This window comes from Mesoplodon bidens (assembly GCF_964165515.1).
Source record: "Mesoplodon bidens genome assembly, contig: HAP1_SCAFFOLD_378, whole genome shotgun sequence".
NCBI lineage: Eukaryota > Metazoa > Chordata > Mammalia > Artiodactyla > Ziphiidae > Mesoplodon > Mesoplodon bidens.
The window spans coordinates 55,376-74,644 of record NW_027672497.1 but is presented as its reverse complement, the minus strand read 5'-3'; the positions used below and the strand labels follow the sequence as shown (position 1 = coordinate 74,644).

At 47.6% G+C, this 19,269-nt stretch overlaps 1 protein-coding gene across 1 annotated transcript in view; it reads left to right on the top strand.

Annotated features, from left to right (window-relative positions):
• The window catches only part of LOC308610112 (forkhead-associated domain-containing protein 1-like), a gene marked incomplete at its 3' end in the record, with an annotated part of 102,325 nt that extends 90,142 nt beyond the window's left edge, over window positions 1-12,183 (top strand). The window contains 4 exon segments of the mRNA XM_081259364.1: window positions 2,522-2,617; window positions 3,042-3,262; window positions 3,800-3,962; window positions 12,067-12,183. Of these exon segments, the coding sequence (XP_081115490.1) occupies window positions 2,522-2,617; window positions 3,042-3,262; window positions 3,800-3,962; window positions 12,067-12,183 (597 nt within the window).
• Between the last annotated feature and the right edge of the window lie 7,086 nt (window positions 12,184-19,269).

The window sequence follows — 19,269 nt, the reverse complement described above, 5'->3', positions numbered from 1 at the left end:
GAGCCATGATGATTAAGAAGACACAAGTTCTAGAATCAGAGACCTGTGTCCTAATCCCAGCTCTGCAAGCTCTGTGACCTTGGGCAGCCTCCTAACCTTTCTGGGACTTCAATTTCCCAGCTGTAAAATGATGATGGAAAAATTAAAGGAGATCATTATGTAAAGTGCTTATCCCAGTGCCTAGCTCATAGCGAGCACTTTAATAGATGATAGTTATTATTGTCAAACAGTATTTAAAGAGTATTATCCAAGAAAACCTTCCTTTCTTAGGGAGCATAGTTTGTGTTTTCCAGGATTTTCAGAGGTAATTTGATTGCTAGGTTGAAGGTGCCCTGTATCCTAAATGGATGTTTGACCGGGTGTTTGACTGACACATGACAATGGACAGCTCAGGCCAGCGTGCCTTGCTGCAGCAGCTGGTCTAAACCAGCTTTTGGAAAACATAATAAAGCCATCCTCTCTGTACCAGCATTTTCTCCTACAATTTTTCTAGACATTTGCTCACACGTCTAGAGATGTGAGTCTTCAGAAACTTGTTGGTCTTCCTGATAAAATCGAACCTTCCTTCTCTGAGGTTGGGAGTAGAGGGACCGTCTCCAGGTGGGGAGCTCAGCTGGATCTCACGTCCTGATGGTCCTGCTTCCAAGACCTTCTCCTTGGCAACAAGCCCTCATCCCACCACTGACACCACAGAGCAGGAAACCTCCTAACTCTCAATCCTCCAAGGTTGGCAGTAATTAAATGAAAGAGCAGGAGGAAGAATAGCTGACATCTGTGAACTGCTTACTGTGTGCCAGGCGTTGAGCTCAGCCGGCTCCATGCCTTATGTCATTTAACCATCGTAGCAGCCTTGTGTCATAGTTACTATTATTGTCCCCATTTAACAGATAAGAAAAATTAAGGCTTCAGGAGGTCAAGTACCTCACCCAAGGTCACAGAATAATGATTGAAGACACACCAGGGGTGTGTCCCTGGTGGTCTGTCTGCGAGCCTGCAGAGACCGGGTGGGGACTGTGTGCTTGGATCCTGTAGCCCAGGCTCTTCCTTAGTGACCCTCCCCTCAGGAAAAGAGGGGGCGTCTGGAGCGGTACAGAGGATGCAGCTCAGGGTAGCTGAAGACACTGAGCAGCATCTCAGGTTCTTTTTGCAGCAGATCTGCCCGGTTTATTGTCATCTTCAGATACCCTCTTTTATTCTCATCTCCATAGATACATAGACAAATATGTCCACTCTTATCTATCACAGTCACTTTGGGGGCCATTATAGTTTTTTAGTTGTTTTGTTTTTAATCTCAGAGGTTTTCAGGGTAGTGCCAACAAATGCTAGGGCTAAGAGGTGCTCATGGCAAGCATTAAAAGCCAATTTATTTTTTAAGGAGGCTTATTATGGTTATTTGTAGTCGTTCAGATCGGGTAACCTATTCAGACTGGTGGCCATTCCATGCAGTCATTTGGGCTTCCAGCAGCCAGCTGGCTGGTTGGGGTCTTAGGGAGATGCAGCTGCAAACACTATCTGCATTGTCTCTGGAAAGGGTCTGAAGGGATGCCCACCCACCAGGTTCCAGAGCTAGGAGAAGGTTGGGCCAAATTTTGTGAGGGTATGGTTTCTGCTGCACAGAAATGAGATTCCTTTAATAAAAAGGAGGGAGGCTATTTTCCACTTAACCTTCATTCGTTCATTCAACAAACATGACCACTATGCACCACTCGGTGCCAGGTGCCATGCTGGGCACAAGGAGGGAGATAGTGAGCAAAAGCCACATGGTCCCCATTTTTCTGGAGCTTGTCTTCTCAACATCAGCGGTACTGATTTTTTGAGCCAGGTAACTCTTTGTTTGGGAGACTGCCCTATGCATCGTGGGGTGTTTAGCAGCATCCTTGTCCTCTACCCACTAGACGCCAACAGCAATTATGACACCCACAAATGTGTCCAGGCATTGCTAAATGTCCTGGAGTGGGTAGGGTGGACAGAGTCACCCCCAGTTGAGAACCACTGGCCTAAAGGGAAGACAGACGAGACGGTGGCCAAAGAATGGCACAAGTGATGCATCATTTCAAAGGCAGTCGTGCTCTGAAGGGGTAGGAACACAGTCATAAAGAAAGCAGTTCACAGAGTCAGACTGGATTTAAAACCAACTCTCTTGGCATGGACATATATACACACACACGCTACCAAAGGTAAAATAGATAGCTAGTGGGAAGCAGCTGCATCGCACAGGGAGAGCAGGTTGGTGCTGTGTGTCTACCTAGAGGGGTGGGATAGGGAGGGTGGGAGGGAGATGCAAGAGACAGGGGATATGGGGATATATGGATACGTATAGCTGATTCACTTTTTGATACAGCAGACACTAACACACCATTGTAAAGCAATTATACTCCAATAAAGATGTTAAAAAAATTAACTCTCTCAAATTATTCTTTAGTATCTTTCCAGTTCTTCCATTATTCTTTGGGTTATTCTTCTGGATGTAGAAAATCATAACGGAATGCCAAGAGAGTTTTTCTTCTTTTTTTTATTTCAGCCTCAAAATGGCCTTTCCAGCCCAGGGTCCATCATGGTCTCTGAGAAGTTAAGGAAAATGGATGTGGCTGACGCTTTAGATCTTAGTGAAAAGCTGGTAGGTATACCCAGCATCAGTCCCCTCCTGTCCAAACGTGCGTGCCCTGCAGATAGTTTAAACATCAACTCCACATACATGTTTAGTTGTTACAGTAGCTCCACGAGACCCATCTCCTATCCCAGCATGGGCTAGAAATTGCAGAGCCCAATTCCTTGGAAGACTGGGTAGTAAGAATGAATGTTTATGTCTGTTGTCATTCCCCCTCCCCACTTCCCCCCAATTCTCAAAAAGGCATAGTGTAAATGGATGCGGGGGAAAATGAAAGTCGTACTAAAAGCCCCAAATGCACTCATTTGCAAAGCATGTGTTTCTTCTCTGCAACTGCAGAAAATGAATGAAACAGAATTAGATGTTTGCCTCCTCAAAGTGGCCTCCAGCGGTCTTGGGCCAGGCCTCTTACCTGAGAAATGCTTTCTCGTAGTACATGGACATGAGCAAAACCCTCGGGACTTTGATGAACATCAAAGGTATGTCAGGTCACGTGTCCATGAAACACCTCTCCCGAAAAGAGAGGGAGAGAGTCTACCAGCTTCGACTAACAGACCTGTACCTGGTGTTTGATAAGATCACCCTACTCAAGAACCAGCTGCAGAGAAAAGAAGAGCTTTTGAGACGATACGAGAAGGACATTGAACAGCTCATGTGTGGCCCATGTCTCCGGCAAAAGGCCCAGGCCTCCATTCTCCAGGCTAAACCTCGGTGCAGCTGCAGACCCGTAGGGACCAGGACAAGAGGACAGAGGCCTGGGTGTGGAGGGGGGCAGGCGGGATGGTGACTCAGGGCCTGATGGACCCAAGTCTCTGGGCAAGAAAGCAGCAGTTAAAGTACCCTACTGTTAAGGAATAAGGTGCACCTTTTATAAATGTGTCTGATGTTTCACCATGTGTGTGCTTTTCGTAATTCCATCCTATTTTCAGTGGTATCCGTTCCCCCACCCTCTCTGGGAAATTGGGAGGGGCTGGTAGCATAACCGTTGCCCCCTTCATGCTGCACGTCCACAGCCAATGGGCTATTTATTCTGCCCTCTAGTCCCCACATCTTCAGCCTTCCCCCCACTTGTAAGGAAACCGCGAAGCCAGGCATATATGGAAGTGTTCTGAGGATCTCCCAGGTCAGGAGCATTGGTGGTGAGTGAGAAAGCTGAGGAGAAAAGAGACTTTGTCTCTCCTGTGTGCTCAGGCAGAGCAAAGTGTCGGTTCAGATGTACCAGTCACAGGTGGCAAAGCTGAAGGACATCTCCAGAGAGGCCGAAGAAAAGGCGCTGCTGAAGGAGGCCCTGGCGCACATGGAAGAGTGGCTGCACCAGGAGAAGAGGGTCACCAGGGCGATCAGGCAGCAGAAGGTGAGAGGTCCCTGCTCGGAGCAGAGCCTCTGAGGCTGCCCCTCAGCTCCCTTTAGAAACAGCCAACTGAGGCCCCAGTGGGATCCAGGCAGCAAAGAATGCATTCACTCATTGCAAAGGAAGGTGGCAGAATAGCTTTAGCTTTAGGCAGACTTAGGTTTAGACTCTTGTTCTGCCATTTACTGTGTGACTTCAGGCAGCTTTTTTTTTTTACCATCTTTATTGGAGTATAATTGCTTTACAGTGTTGTGTTCATTTCTGCTGTGTAACAATGTGAATCAGCTATATGCATACGTATATCCTCCGATCCCTCCCTCTTGCGTCTCCCTCCCACCCTCCTTATCCCACCCCTCTAGGTGGTCGCAAAGCACTGAGCTGATCTCCCTGTGCTATGCAGCTGCTTCCCACTAGCTATCTGTTTTACATTTGGTAGTGTATATATGTCCATGCCACTCTCTCACTTCGTCCCAGCTTACCCTTCCCCCTCCCCATGTCCTCAAGTCCATTCTCTACATCTGTGTCTTTATTCCTGGCTGCCCCTAGGTTCATCAGAACATTCTATTTTTTTTTTTTTTTAGATTCCATATATATGTGTTAGCTTAACCTCTCTGAGACTCATAGTCTAGCTTGCCTCTATTTTTTTTAACTTTCTTTTTTTTAATTTAATTTTTATTTTATATTGGAGTATAGTTGATTTACAGAGTTGTGTTAGTTTCACATGTACAGCAAAGTGATTCAGTTATACATGTACATATATCTATTCTTTTTCAGATTCTTTTCCCATAATAGTTATTTCAGAATATTGAGTAGAGTTCCCTGTGTTATACAGTAGGTCCTTCTTGATTACATGTTTTATATATAATAGTGTGTATATGTTAAACCCAAAATCCTAATTTATCCTTCCCCACCACATTTCCACTTTGGTAACCATAAGTTTGTTTTCAAAGTCTGTGAGTCTCTTTCTGTTTTGTAAATAAGCTCATTTGTATCATTTTTTTTAGATTCCACATATAAGTGATATCATATGATATTTGTCTTTGTCTGACCTACTTCACATACTATGATAGTCTCTAGGTCCATCCATGTTGCTGCAAATGGCATTACTTCACTCTTTTTTATGGCTGAGTAGTATTCCACTGTATATTTGTACCACATCTTCTTTATCCACTCCTCCATCGACATTTAGGCTGCTTCCATGTCCTGGCTGTTGTGAACAGTGCTTTCTGAGACTCATAGTCTAGCTCGTCTGTATTTTTTAACTTTTGATAATTTGTGTATTTTATCTTGTTTTTTCTATCCAGATAACTATTTTTTCTACCAGTTTTATTGAGACATAATTGACACACAGCACTGTACTGAGCTTAAGGGTGTCCAGCATCATGATCTGACTTCCCTGCCTCCTGAAATGATGACCACAATCAGTTGAGTGAACAGCCCGAGTGTTTTTAAAGGCGGCGCTTCTGATTTTCATTGTTCTGCCAGGTGCCAGGGATACACCGAGGAATAAGCTTTCTGAGAATAAAGATTTGGGTTTGCTCTTCTGAGTAGCCAGAATAGTACTCCAGTCTTTCTGACTTGGGGCTGTGTATTTGTACACGCATGCTTGCGTGTATCTGTGTACATGTGAGTATGTGCTGTGTGTTTGCATGTGTGTGTATTTGCATGTGTGTGTTTGTTGCCTGCATGAGCTCTAAGGAGGCCAAGGTCATAGAAGGGTGCCCTTCTCCTCAACCAGGAGGTGATGGTCAGATAGTTCCTTGCAGAAGCCTGCCCTCCATCCTGCGAACCTTCCAGGCAACAGGTTTCCAGACAGCAGGCTCTCTGACTTAGAGCCCCAGAAATGAAAAGTGGCTGTCCTGCTCTGAGGGAGCCTGGATGCGGTGTTTCCAGTGCTCACTGCTGTGAATTAAACATCACAGGCCTTAGTCTGCATGTGTCATGGGGCTGCCTCAGGCAGAGGACAGTTTCCTTTCACACCAAGCAATGCCAGGGAGAGGTGGGCCAGTGACAGAGTTGTGACTTTCCCTTTGATGTGCCCTCTGGAGAGCTCACCCCTCCCCGAAATGCCCCCCCCGCCCACAGGGCTTGGCAGACTAGGCCCCAAAGCAGAGACACCAGACCACAGAATGGGAGAGAGAAGGGCCCAAAAAAAGCCATTGTCATGTACTGAAAACCTGAGGATTTACATAATCAGGCTTCACATGTATTATTCATGGGCTGCCTCATTCATACACAATGCAAGGGACGTGCCAGCCTGTTTGTCAGGAAGAAAACAATACTACATTTTAAAGTTTTGCTGGATCCTAAAGGGCACTTGTATACATCTGTCTTGGCATCCATTCCTTCAAGGGAGTATATCTTCGTTGTCTTTAAGCAGAAATGAACAGAAAGCAGAATTCCTCTTTTCTAAGTTTTACACTTAGTATTTTCACAAGGAGCCTTAGTTCTTTAGCCTCCTGTATAAAACTTTGAAACTCTTCACCCGTTCACAGAGGTGGCAAGGTTGAAGCACTGAGATGAAATTACACATCTTAAGCTTCAGAATTGCCCCCCCCCAAAAAAATGGAGTTTGTAGTTTTAATGTTTGATCATCTCTTCACCAAGCAGATCTTTCAAGAATCAAAAGTCCTATTTCCACACTAATATCTCTGGCTGTGAAAATGAGACTTGGTATAAGATGCTGGGCCTTCACAGCGAACTGGGCCTGTGGCTCTGTCCATGTGGCAGAGGGACGGGAAACGCGGCCCAGGCCGTGCTCACTCGAATCCACATCCCACATCCCTCGAGAAGCCGGCAGTGTCTCTCAGAGTTCAGAGGCCAGATTTGGAGTCAAACAAATAGGGGTCAATCCCCACCGCTGCCCCGAATGACCCTGAGTAAGTGGCTTGACCTCTGTATCGCAGGTTCCTCAACAAAAGCAACCAAAACTCTTAGCAAGGGGCCTACTCCATGGGGCAGTGGGAGGGTTAAATGGCAAAATGCCTACAGTGCCTGGCATATCACAAGCCCTGTTTCTAAGGGGGAAGAATAGGCAGCTCATGCATGGGTGGGGATTCCTCTATTTTTTTCAGGGAGCTTCCTGCCAGCTGACGCCTTCCCCGGTCCTCCCAAAGCCGCCAGCTCTTATGGGACGCGCTCTTCTCTTTGGTGAATACGACTAGGGCCACGGCCAAGAAAGGACCCAGATACCTTTTGTGAAAGGGCTAAGGCTGGGATTTTCAAGAGGAAATTTTTAAATGCACAGAAGTTGCCACTTGGGAAGCACGCAAGCCCTTTCTTAGGGCTTGAAGTATAAGAAAGGCTGAAGGGCACCAGCTGCTTCTGGCAGGAGAAGCCGCTCAGCTCTCCTGCCAATCAGATCTCCAACCAATCAAGTCCTGGCTAGGGGGCGTGACCACCGCTTTGCCTTGTGGTCTCAGCCAGGAAAACCCCCTAACCTTCCCTCTGCTTAATTAGCTCAGATCCCTCTTCTTTAAGATGAGAATAAAAATGGCACCTAGCTCGTAGCCTTCCCAATGGGAGCTTGTATACAAAAGCCTTAGCACATAGGACCACAAAGCATTCACCCTCTCCTACCATCGTCATTATCCTCACTATTCTCTTTAACTCACTATCTTCCAAGATTTCCTTGGGCCCAGGTATTCTCAAGATTCTGGCTTCCTCCGTGCCACTTGTGTGTTTTGTTTGTTTGTTTGTTTGTTTTTGCGGTACGCAGGGCTCTCACTGTTGTGGCCTCTCCTGTTGCGGAGCACAGGCTCCGGACGCGCAGGCTCAGCGGCCATGGCTCACGGGCCCAGTCGCTCTGTGGCATGTGGCATCCTCCTGGACCGGGACACGAACCCTGCATTGGCAGGCGGACCCTCAACCTCTGCGCCACCAGGGAAGCCCCACAATTGGTAGATGTTGTGTAGGAGGAGCGTGGGATGGGAGGGGCTTGGGGTGGTGCTCTTCCGCCCACAATGATGAAGTAGAACCATGTGGCCAGGCCTATGCAGCATACGGATAGAAGAAGGCTAAAGAAAAAGACCCTCCCGCACCCCCTTCATCACATCCCAGTGAGTTCAGTAAAGTTCAGGAAAAGCAGGTGCACAGGGGCCAGGCTCTGCCCTCAGTGCCCAGCTGCCCACTGATGGAACTTAATCCAGGAAGGAATTTTGCAGCAATGTTCAAACTGGGGTTCCCTGGAGCCTTTGGGTGCCATGGAAGGGTGTGACTCTCAAAGCACACACACCTTTCTCCCGCCAGAGAAGCTCTCCATTATCTTATACTCCAAGTTCCTCATGGGATTTTGCTTGGATAAACGGTTCTGCAAACAAAAAGGGAGGGGGGGGATGGGGTGGGAGAGAAGAAGGCTGTTGGTTTAAAACTAACCCCTGCTCTATAATATCTGGGCATTTGGATAGTGATTGTCTCAACAGAGTTTGTGATAAATACCGAGTGGCCGCAGGCTCGAGGCCTTCTCCACGGAAAATGCGTGGAGGGCAATTGTCAGTTCAATACAGGCCCATCAGCCTTCACGGACAGTCCTCTGAGGGTAGAGTCAGCATCCTTCTGGGAGAAGGGAAGAGTCTCGTAAGCACCTATGCCCTGTCCCAAAAGACAGCCTTATTTCCTCTCTGAGTTTTGTGACTACCCGGTAGGGTTGCCAGATTGAGGGGAAAACAAACAAACCAAAAACACGATGCCCAGTTAAATTTTAATATCAGATAAACAACAAAAGCTATTCGGTATAAATGTCCTAAATATTACACGGGGCATATTCACACTCACAAATTTGTTGGCTTCATTCTGAAATTCAGATTTAACTGGGCATCCTGTATTTTATCTGGCAACCCCTCCAACATTTACTGAGCACCAACTAGACACCAAGCAGGGAGGTTCTGAACCGGGTGTCGCAAGATGGCAGCCCACAGATATATTCCATTTGGCTCATGGGAGTTTTTTTAAAGTTACATTTCAAAATAGGGCAGTTTCCTGGAATATTCTGGATTTCCAGCTTCTCTGGGAAACTTGGAAGATCTGGCGACCCTAGGCCCACAGACCCACAAGTCACCATCACAAGCCTCCATCTTCCAGGCCCCTTAGAAAGGCGCTGGGCTCGTGTGTTTGCTGCTGTCCACCACCACCCCAGCTCACTTCACCCACTTCTTTTACTTTCCTGGCCGCTGTAGGAATCAGGTTGGCGACCCCAGTGGATGCTCAGGGCTCTAGGAGAACGTCTCCTTCCTGACACCACTGCACATTCACCTGCGGAGTGTCGGTCTGCAAGGGAGACCCCAGTTCCCTCTCACTTTTGTGTCTCCAGTGCCTAGGGGATGCTCTTTCTTTGATGAGCTGCCCCTGAGGTGCAGGGTCTTGAGCAGATCAGGGTCAGCAATAGTCATCAAACCCCAGGGGAGCGGCAAGCTCCAGGTTTTCAGTGATGCTGGCTTCCCAACAGGCCCCTGTAGTCCCTGCCAGGGAGGTTAGCCACTGGGGCTTTCAACATTTCCACTGGGTGGAAAGCCACTGGACATCTACAGCCTCTTCCACTGATCTAGGAGGCTCTGCTTCCAGCTAAAGCAGATCTGTCCTCCAAGAAGAATGCAGTATCCTTCATAGCCTTCTTGGTTGACCACCTCCTTGTCTGCTGGAATCTGGAACAGAGATTCCCTAAAAGGTGCAGCAAGACAGGGTAGAGTTACCCCAAAGCCACACCCCCTTCTGCAGACCTCTATCCTCACCTCCTCACCTAGGAAGGCTCAACATTCCATCCAAATGGGTAGCATCTGAAAGTTGAGAAAAATCCATTTTTCTCTGATGCAAAAGGCAAAGAAGAACATAAGCTAAATGTTGTCAATATTCTTTCTGTGTTAAAGAGACGAATGTTTGGAGAGCTGATGAAGAACTCAAAGATGCAGAACTCACATTTCCAGGTGAGCCAGAAGAGAGAAGAGAGAAAACCCTAGGACGTCAGCAGGAAGCCCAGTGGACAGTTATCCCACATCTATTATGTATTGAGCCTTTGGCATGTGCCGGGCACAGAGCCAAACACTTGACGTGCAGTATCTCTTTTAAGCTTCACAACAACCCTATGGGGTGGGTGTTGTTATTATACCCAATTTACAGATGAGGTGTCTGAGGCTCAGAGACTTTCTTTGTCCAGAGCCACACAGCTCAGTAGGAGAGCTGGGAATCAGTGCAGATCTGACACCCAGGTGAGTGCTAGCTTTTCCTCCTTTAGGTTATAAACCTCCAGGTAATAAACCTGATACATTTCCAGTGGAATTTGTCTTAAATTTCAAGGAAGCATCCTCTAGAATTCTCTTCAAAGTTGAGGATTAAGACTATGAAATCTTGAACATGTTGAAACATTGCCATTGACAAATCAGCCCTGGAACTGGAATTAAGCCAGTCCACGTTCCCACTTTGCAGACAGTAGAGGCGAGCTCTCAGGAAGCTAGAAAGCCAAACACATTTTGGTTGAATATGAGAGAGGAGACATTCAAGTTTGATAAAAGGCCACAGTCATGCTGAGGCAACCAAATTATCATGGGAAGAAACGAAGATATTCTAGGTGAGGGATATATTTGGAAAATAGAAGCTTCTCAACCAGCATCCTTGTGCTAAGACCAGAAGGTGGTTACTCCCCAGAGCAGGATGTTAAGAGGATAGAGAGCATCCTGAGGGCCCCACTTGATCTGAGACGTTTGCCACCCTGCAAAGTGGAAACGACTGGAAGTTTGTTACTTATTCACTCACATATATGACTGGGAGGAGGCAGAAACTGCCCTACATCTAGGTTTTGTCTGAGGACCACCTGCGGATGTGAAATGGCAGAGGAGATATTGGGATGGGCCCCGGATGTTGTGGGAACATTGTGCTTCTCTGAGATGTGAGACACCCTGGAACTTCACGCTGCCTCTGGCTTTAACAGAAGCAGGGCAGATGGTGCTTCGGCTAAGAGCAAAGAGCCAGCTTCCCATTCTCCCTGCCCTCCAGCCTGAGCTTAGAAGTTTGGTGTCTACGATCTCCTCAGTACAGAAAGGTTTCCTCCAGGTTCCTTGCCAAGTGTAACTTGGGCGACTCCTTCCCCAAGAGTGGGCCTTGGGCTTCCCTGGTGTCGCAGTGGTTGAGAGTCCGCCTGACGATGCAGGGGACACGGGTTCATGCCCCGGTCTGGGAAGATCCCACATGCCGCGGAGCGGCTGGGCCTGTGAGCCATGGCCGCTGAGCCTGCGTGTCCGGAGCCTGTGCTCCGCAACGGGAGAGGCCACAACACTGAGAGGCCTGTGTACTGAAAAAAATTAAAAACAGGGGGAGGGGGCTTTTTTAAGGATATAGGGGTGAGTGCCTCATAAAAACTGGGAGCTGAAAGAGAGCCTGGCCTCGAAATAGAACTGGTAAGCCATCAGATCTCAGGCATCATCTCTTTTAAACACACACAAGCATGTGCACACGCACACACAGGCCGTATCTCCTCTCTGTGTCTCTGTGTGGCTCCCCTGATCTCTGCTCTCTCCAGTCATGTGACAGGAAGGAATGACCTCATGGTCCCCCAGTTCAAAGGACCAGCCCAGGAAGCAAGTAGCATCTTAGAGCCCATAAGCCCAAATCCTGGGAGTGACCATCTTAAAAGCCCAGCCCGTGCCAAGTGCCCGATCAGCTATGACCAGGGACAGAGTCACACACATGGCTGCCTGGATCCAGGAGCAGTGCTCAGAAAAGGGTTAGACAGACCCCCTAGAGTATGCTGCATTTTACCCTCCTAAGACATCAGAGACATAAGGCATTCAGTTCAGTAACAGCTTTTCGAGAGAAAGTCCACCCCAATGAAATTGCCTATCATCAGAAACTCCTGGTTCAAAAAAAGGTGCAAATGTAAGAAGAAAACATTATATGTGTATCTGGAAGAGTGTACACCAAAATGTGAATAAGGTTACCTGTGGGTAGTGTGATAATGGTGGATCATTTTACCTTTGTTTTGCTCACGTCTATGTGTGTATATAAATATTTTTTACAACAAAGATTTTATCTTGAGTAAAAAAAAATGTCATTTGAGAAATATTTGGGGATCTCCCTACAATTATAGAGTCTGGGCATTTGTTGCTCTTGCTTGTTGTAGGTTGGAGCCAGAAAAGGCACCCCAAAGATGGACCAAGGAAGGGAGATGCTGAAGAGAGAAATGTCCAGCAAATCCAGCCAGAGCCTTCTGTTTTCTAAACCTGGTGGAAGGAACTAGAAACGTCGCCCCGCTGGGCCTCGCATGATCCTCCGTGAGTCAGTGTAACTCTTCTGCGTCAAACTACTAAGATGATTTTTTAGGACATTAAAGGTTGCTACCCTAGTGTGTTGCTTCCTAGACTGGTATTTTGCACAATACTGTATTTTGGAGTGTGTGAGGAGAGGGGTTCTTTTCACAGATATTATGAATGTAAACATACGCAGGCGTATGAAGAATAAGTTTGAAATTCAGACTCCTAGGCCTGGTAGATGCAATTATGTGTTTGGGTAGTGACAAACCCAAATGTCACACCTCCAAGGAGCTCTGAGAAGCCCGCAGTTGAGAAAACCCAGGGCGTGTACTGGGGCCACAGGACAGAATGGTAACCTCAGGGCTGTTGGGGCCATGGTATAGTGCATTTATATCTGAATTGATTCTAATAAATGTGAACAGCAACCAGTTTTATCGCTTCCATAACAGTGAGTCATGTTTATATGGCGCTCTGCGGTGTTCAAAACACTTCTCGTCTAATCCTCTCTCAAGCCCTGGGAGGTAAATAGCATTATGTTCCCCATTTTACAAATGAGGAAGCTGAGGCCGAGAGAGGTTAAATGGCCTGTCTAAAGTCACACAGCTAGTAAATTCAAGAATTGGGTCTGGAACCCAGGTTTCTAACTCCATCTCACGCTGCCCATTCTGCCGCACCAAGACAGCCCAGTAGGTCAAGTTCCAGGCCATCAGGACAGACCAAGTACCCAGTCATCAAAGAACACACACTGCCCAGGTGGACACACCCCTTTCCCGTGGTGTTTGAAGAGACCCTCATTTTTGCCTTCTCTCCAGCCATCTGTTCTCTCCCTGCCTTTCTTGTACAGCCAGAGACCACCAAACAAAACAGGAGGAAGAACCAGAAGCCATGAATATCATTTATTTTTTATTTTTAAAAAGCCACAATAAAAGTATTTTGATATTTTAAAACCAAATGCATTCTTTATACTGATTAAAACTAGAAGGAAATGGGAAAAATGATTTGCATGGTCTTCCACTAAAGGTACTTCTTACACAGTGAGAAGGGTGAGCATCACCTGACCTTAAAAATAATCTTGAAAATCCCAGCAGTTTTCCATAAAGAACATATTACTTATACTGTACCATATCCCCCAAATCCAAAACAGCCATCTCCAGCACCAGAAAAGATCACTTGGTCAGGCAGTAGTTAAGTAGCTGGCTCATGTTTGGAAGCCAAATTGTGTGGGAAAAAAACTACTTTGGTTGAATACAAATATTTGAATTTGCATAAGTTAAATGTAATGCCTATGTGACTCCACTGTATTTGAGGTCTTTCAAAGGACGTGTTAATCTTTACCGTATCAACATTGCAACCCACAATGGCAATGTCCTTTCTTCACTCCTTGAACTAGATGGTTCTTTAGGTGTCTCCTCAGCCACACACCCCTTTCTCTGAGAATGCACATTCCCCAACCAGGTTTACCCTACCTACTGCTGCTCTCTTGGCCACACCTGACTGGCTGATCAGTAGATATTCTACCCAAGCCAGACCAATCAGGTTTCTCTTCTAACCCAAGCTGGGCCAATCAGCACCTGTGCCCTTGATATTTGGAAGTGGGACATGGAGTTACCACACAGGTCATTAATGGCCTGGAGCTGAAAGTCTTGATGCAGTTCCCAGCTGGGGTGGCCATTTCTCCCACTGTGTTTGGAGAAACAAAGCCAGTCTTAGAAAGACATGGCCAGGATAGATAAGCAACAGGTAGAGACAGGAAACCAAGACCCAGGGAATTCCCTGGCAGTCCACCCTGCCCTTTCACTGCCAAGGGCCCGGACTCAATCCCTGATCAGGGAGCTAGGATCCCATAAGCCAAACCGTGTGGCAAAAAAAAAAAAAAAAGAAGAAGAAACCAAGACGACCCCCAGAGAGACAGTGCAGCAGACACTACAAGCCCCTTAGTCATTGCCTCCCTCTACTGTATAAGCAGCACGCAAAATGCCCTCATTTCCCAGCCTCCCTTGCAGCTAGACCTGGCTGTGTTGTTCAGTTCTGGCCAGTGACATGCAGGTGAAGGCCCTGGGCAGGGCTTCCCTTCTGGAATTAAAGGCAAGGCTTTGCTAGGAGAAAGTTTTTCTCTTTGTCCCTTTGCATTGTCTCCTTTTCCTCTCCTGGAGCTCGGACTTGGAGCTGGAACAGCCATGTTGGGGATCACCAGGTAACAAGCAACAGACCAAAGCCCACCTCAAAGGACAGTGGAGTGGAAAGACATGAAAAGCCTGGTTGGGAGCCTAGTGGCATCACTGTGCTCTGCACTGTACCTCAACTGCCTACCTCTGTACATCCTGTTGTATAAATAAATCAATCCTATCAGTTTCAGCCACTGTAGTCAGATGTACCTGTTTGTGCTGTGGAGCCAACCACTCAAAAGTTAGTGACTTAAAATGGCAACTATTAGTTCTCATGATTCCAGGCGTCAAGCTGGCCCCTTGTACTGGTCTGGTTGGTTTGGCTGGGGCTAGTTTAGGGTGGCTTCGTGTACATGCCTGCCTGGTCATTGCCAGGCAAGCTGGGTTAGGACAGTGGTTCTCAACTGGGGGCGATTTTGCCACCCAGGGGTCATTTGGCAATGTCTGGACACACTTTGGTTGTTAAACTGGGGTGGGGGTGATCCTATCCTCTAGGGGTAGAGGCCAAGGATGCTGCTAAACATCCTGCAGTGCACAGAACAGCTGCCCACAACCAAGACTTATTTGATCCAATATGTCAATAGTACCGAGAATGAGAAACCCTGGTCTAGAAAGGCCTCAGCTGGGACGTCTGATTCTGCCCGGTGTGGTCCCTCATCACCCAGCAGGCCAGACCAGGCCACGTGTGGTGGGTACAGGTTTCCAAGAGCAACAGGAGAGAGAAAGCCCCAAAGCACACTTTTCAAGTCTCCACCTGCCATGTGTCTGCCAACATCTCATCAGACAAAGCAAGCCACATGGCTAGAGTTCATTTGGGAGGGGCTCCAAATTTTTACCATCTACCCACATCCAGGTTTCTGTTATTTAAAGCTGAAGGCAGCGCGCGCCCAGAGCGTTAACGGGCGGGGGCGGGGGTGTGGAGTTGGGAGGTCAACTGGGCCTCCTGGTAGCCTCCCTGAGTTCAACCAATCCAGTGAGGAGAAGCCGTGGGCGGGGCGAGCTCCTCTGCCAGAGCGGCGTGAAAAATTTCCCAAGGCAGAGCGAAAACCTTTCCTGAGCGACTGAGCGTGCCCGCTGGTGAAAGGTCCAGCCCAACTTTCACCACATCCCAGACTCCAGAGAGACTTTTCTGAAACCCAGAGAATTGACCATGTCCTCAAACAGCTTAAAAATCTTCCATGGCTCCCCCATGCCTCCTCAGGAAAAAAAGATCACACTTCAGTGGGGTTTTTATGCTTCATCCTCAACCAATTTCTTCAGCCACGTCTCCCACTACTTTTTCAAGAACTCTTTTGCTCCACGGATGTTGAAAACTTGCAGCTTCTCATACATACCATGTTCTCTGTGCACACAGGTTCACCTACCTGCGATTCTCTGCCCAGGCCCTCTCTACCAGGATAATTGCATCTGTGCTTTCTAGGTCTATGAAGACAGTCATGCTTCATCCCTCTGGCATAGCTCTTCTTTTTTTTTTGCATCTTTGTTGGAGTGTAGTTGCTTTCCAATGGTGTGTTGGTTTCTGCTTTGTGGCAGGGTGAATCAGTTATGCATGTGCATGTGTTCCCATGTCTCTTCCCTCTTGCGTCCCTCCCGCCCTCCCTGTCCCAACCCTCTAGGTGGTCACGGGGCACCAAGCTGATCTCCCTGTGCTATGCGGCTGCTTCCCACTAGCTATCTATTTTATGTTTGCTGGTTTATATGTGTCCATGGCATAGCTCTTCTTATTCTGTGTTGTGAATATACTCTATGTGCTCACATGTCTTATCTTCACTAGAATGTGAGCTACTTGAGGGCAGGGGTCTTGGCATATTTTATACCTGGATGGAACTCTAAGACCTAGCAGGGTGCCTGGCACAGGATAGACACTCAATAATTGCTTATTGAATAAATGAATGGATTATGAGCTCCATGAAGAAAAAAAAAAAAAAAGCTGAAGGCATTCCAACTGATGCAGAAAGTTGCCCTGATTCCTGATGACTTTCTGGTTCCTGGTTTCTTTCCTTGGAAAGGCCCATTCCAATGCCTGCCCTTGGGTTCCACTAGGACTTTTTGTATCACTCAAGATTCTCTGGTTGCAACCAACAGAAATCTCCTGTGGCTAACTTAAACAGAAAAGGAGTTTACTGAAAGGAAATGCGGAAGGTTAGAGAATCAACGGGCAAGCAAAGCGGAGGAGTCTGGACAGGCAGGAGCCATCTTTTCTTCCCCGTAGATGTCCCCTTTTTTGCTTCAGCCGGTTTGAGTTTCTGTTATTTGCAACCAAAATGGCATTTACTAAGACGCTCTGCACAGCCCCAACTGGTAGCTCTGAGAAGCTACCAGCGACCTTTCTTTCCCCTGACGTTGTACCAAGGGACAGCAAGGTACCTGCAGTCCCCCCACCAGAACTCCCAATTTTCTGATCCCCCAAGAAGCTAAGCCAAACAACTTCCTTCCACCCTTGGCAATGGGGGCCCATTTGGATTCGTGGCTTTGCAGATAAGGTGCCCTTCTCCAGCAACTTGGCAGAGCCAGCAGTGCCTGCTGTTGTGGAAACTGGGGTCATGAAGTGTCTACGGAAGAAAAGAGCTTCCCCTGGATCCGTGTTGCAAAGTGTGTTCCTGGTAAGTGGAGTGGTTTCCAATTTTTTAGCGTCTTAGGAATGAAAGCATTACACTAACGATGAGAGGAAACCCAAAATCTGCTAATGCATTTATTTTTTATTATTATTATTATTTTTAAAATTTATGGCTGCATTGGGTCTTCGTTGCTGCGCCCGGGCTTTCTCTAGTTGTGTCGAGCAGGGGCTACTCTTTGTTGCGTTGCGCGGGCTTCTCATTCCATGGCCTTCTCTTGTTGCGGAGCACAGGCTCTAGGCATGGAGGCTTCAGTAGTTGTGGCTCGCAGGCTCAAGAACGCAGGCTCAGTAGTTGTGGCGCACGGGCTTAGTTGCTCCGCGGCATGTGGGATCTTCCTGGACCAGGGCTCGAGCCTGTGTCCCCTGCATTGGCAGGCGGTTTCTTAACCACTGCACCACCAGGGAAGCCCCTCATTTACTCTTAATGCTTCCCCCTGTTGAGGAAAAACAGGAGGAAAAAAGAAAGGGCAGGGCTTCCTTGGATGCCAGCAGCCACCAGAGCTGGAAGAGGCAAGGGATGGACTCCTCCCTAGAGCATCCAAGGGAGTTTGGTCCTTCTGAAAAACCTTGATTGCAGCCCAGCTGATGCTGATTTGGGGCTTCCAGCCCCCAGACCCATGAGAGAATACGTTTGTTGTTTTAGGCCACTAAGCTTGTGGGAATTCATCACTGTGTTTAGCAAACCAACACGGGGCTCAATCTTCAACTCATTAGAGACCAGCCCCCCACTTTGATCTGAACACTTCTGGACTCTTCCTATACGGCAGGAGTGCTGTGGGAATTGCACAAAGGACCTTAGTTGTTTTGTATGTGTGGAAACAATCAAGTAGAAAATTATTCACGTTGTTCAGAGAATAGCTCATGGATGTTTAGTACGTAAACTATGGAGCATGGATGCACCTCCGTCTCAAAGGAAGGCAGGGAGAATGTTAGCTGGGAATGGTAGCAATAGGCTGGAGCCCTGAATAGTGCCTAGGAAGACAAGGAAGTTATCTGCAAGAGTAAATTAAAACCAAAGCAGGAGGTCACTTTCACCTCAAAATTCCCGAAGGCACACTCATCCTGCTTGTTCACTGGTTCAGACTTCTCAGAGCTCTCTCTCTTTTCACTACAGAAAAAAGCTAAAAAGGTAAAAACCAGAAGAAAGACCCTGGCCCTTCCTTTCCTCTCCGCCGTGTTTTTGTTCTTAGACTAAATATAAGAAAGGCAGAGACAGGGGAGAAAAATCAAAAGCCACCCACCTCACCTGTTCTTGGGCCCTAACTGGCCCCAGGGCTATGAAAGAGCAAAGAAAATTCCCCCAGCACTCCCACCCCACCCAAAAGGAGGAATCTCAGCAGCCATATTGGTGCCATGTGACCTCCACCCTCTCAAGTCACAGCTGATAGTTATGTGTTCACCTGACCCAGGAGAACCAATCAGAAGCTGGGCTGGGCTAGGCTCATCTCTCCCAGGTCCTGGGTTGGGCAATGTGGTATCAGGGATTAAGGGGCCACAGGTGAGTGAAGTAGGGGACGTACCTCAGCACAGAGAGAAGGTGACTGCTGAAAGAGGCCGACATGAGGATGAGACCTCAGACATAGCTGTGTCCTGATGACTTTCTGGTCTTTGGTCCTGATGCCTTGGAAAGCCCAGCTGTACTTCTGCCCCTGGGTTCCACAAGAAATGCTGTGTCCTCCCAATAAATTCCCCTTTTAAGGTTGGATCCTAAATGTAGTCCATGTCCTTGAAGGCGGGCCCTGCCTTTGCATCATATCAGGCAGTGCTGGGCCCACAGTGGATACTCCACCTGGTCTCAATTTTGATTTTCACTTTTCTCAGACCAGTTACAGTTCTGAAAAGGGGAGCCACAAGCAGATGATTGAGATAAAAGATCGTGTTGGAGCACAACTGTGACTGCAGTGCAGAGCGCTGCCTGGTGTGTGTGTGCAGCTAAGTCAGCTGCATCCACCCACAGATAAGTATGGAGCTCCACAGATATGTGCCAGGGTACTGTTCTGGGTTCTGGGGATAAAGCATGAAGCCCCTCTCTCCATGGGAAGGGTCCTTGCTTGAACAGTGTTTCCCAAAGTGGGTCCCGTGGCCTTGGGTGACAATGACCATGGTCATTTTGGACTGGCTACTTGCCCTGGATCTAATCAACTTGAAAGCCACCAGGGAGCCACGTGCACAGAGAAAGCTGGTCTGCAAGAGGAGACTCATGAAGCAGAGGTTCACGGAGAAAACAGTCCTTCATAGAAAGAGATAGTTCTGGGCTCTCCTTAGCCTGGCCTCACTCACTGTCCTATAGG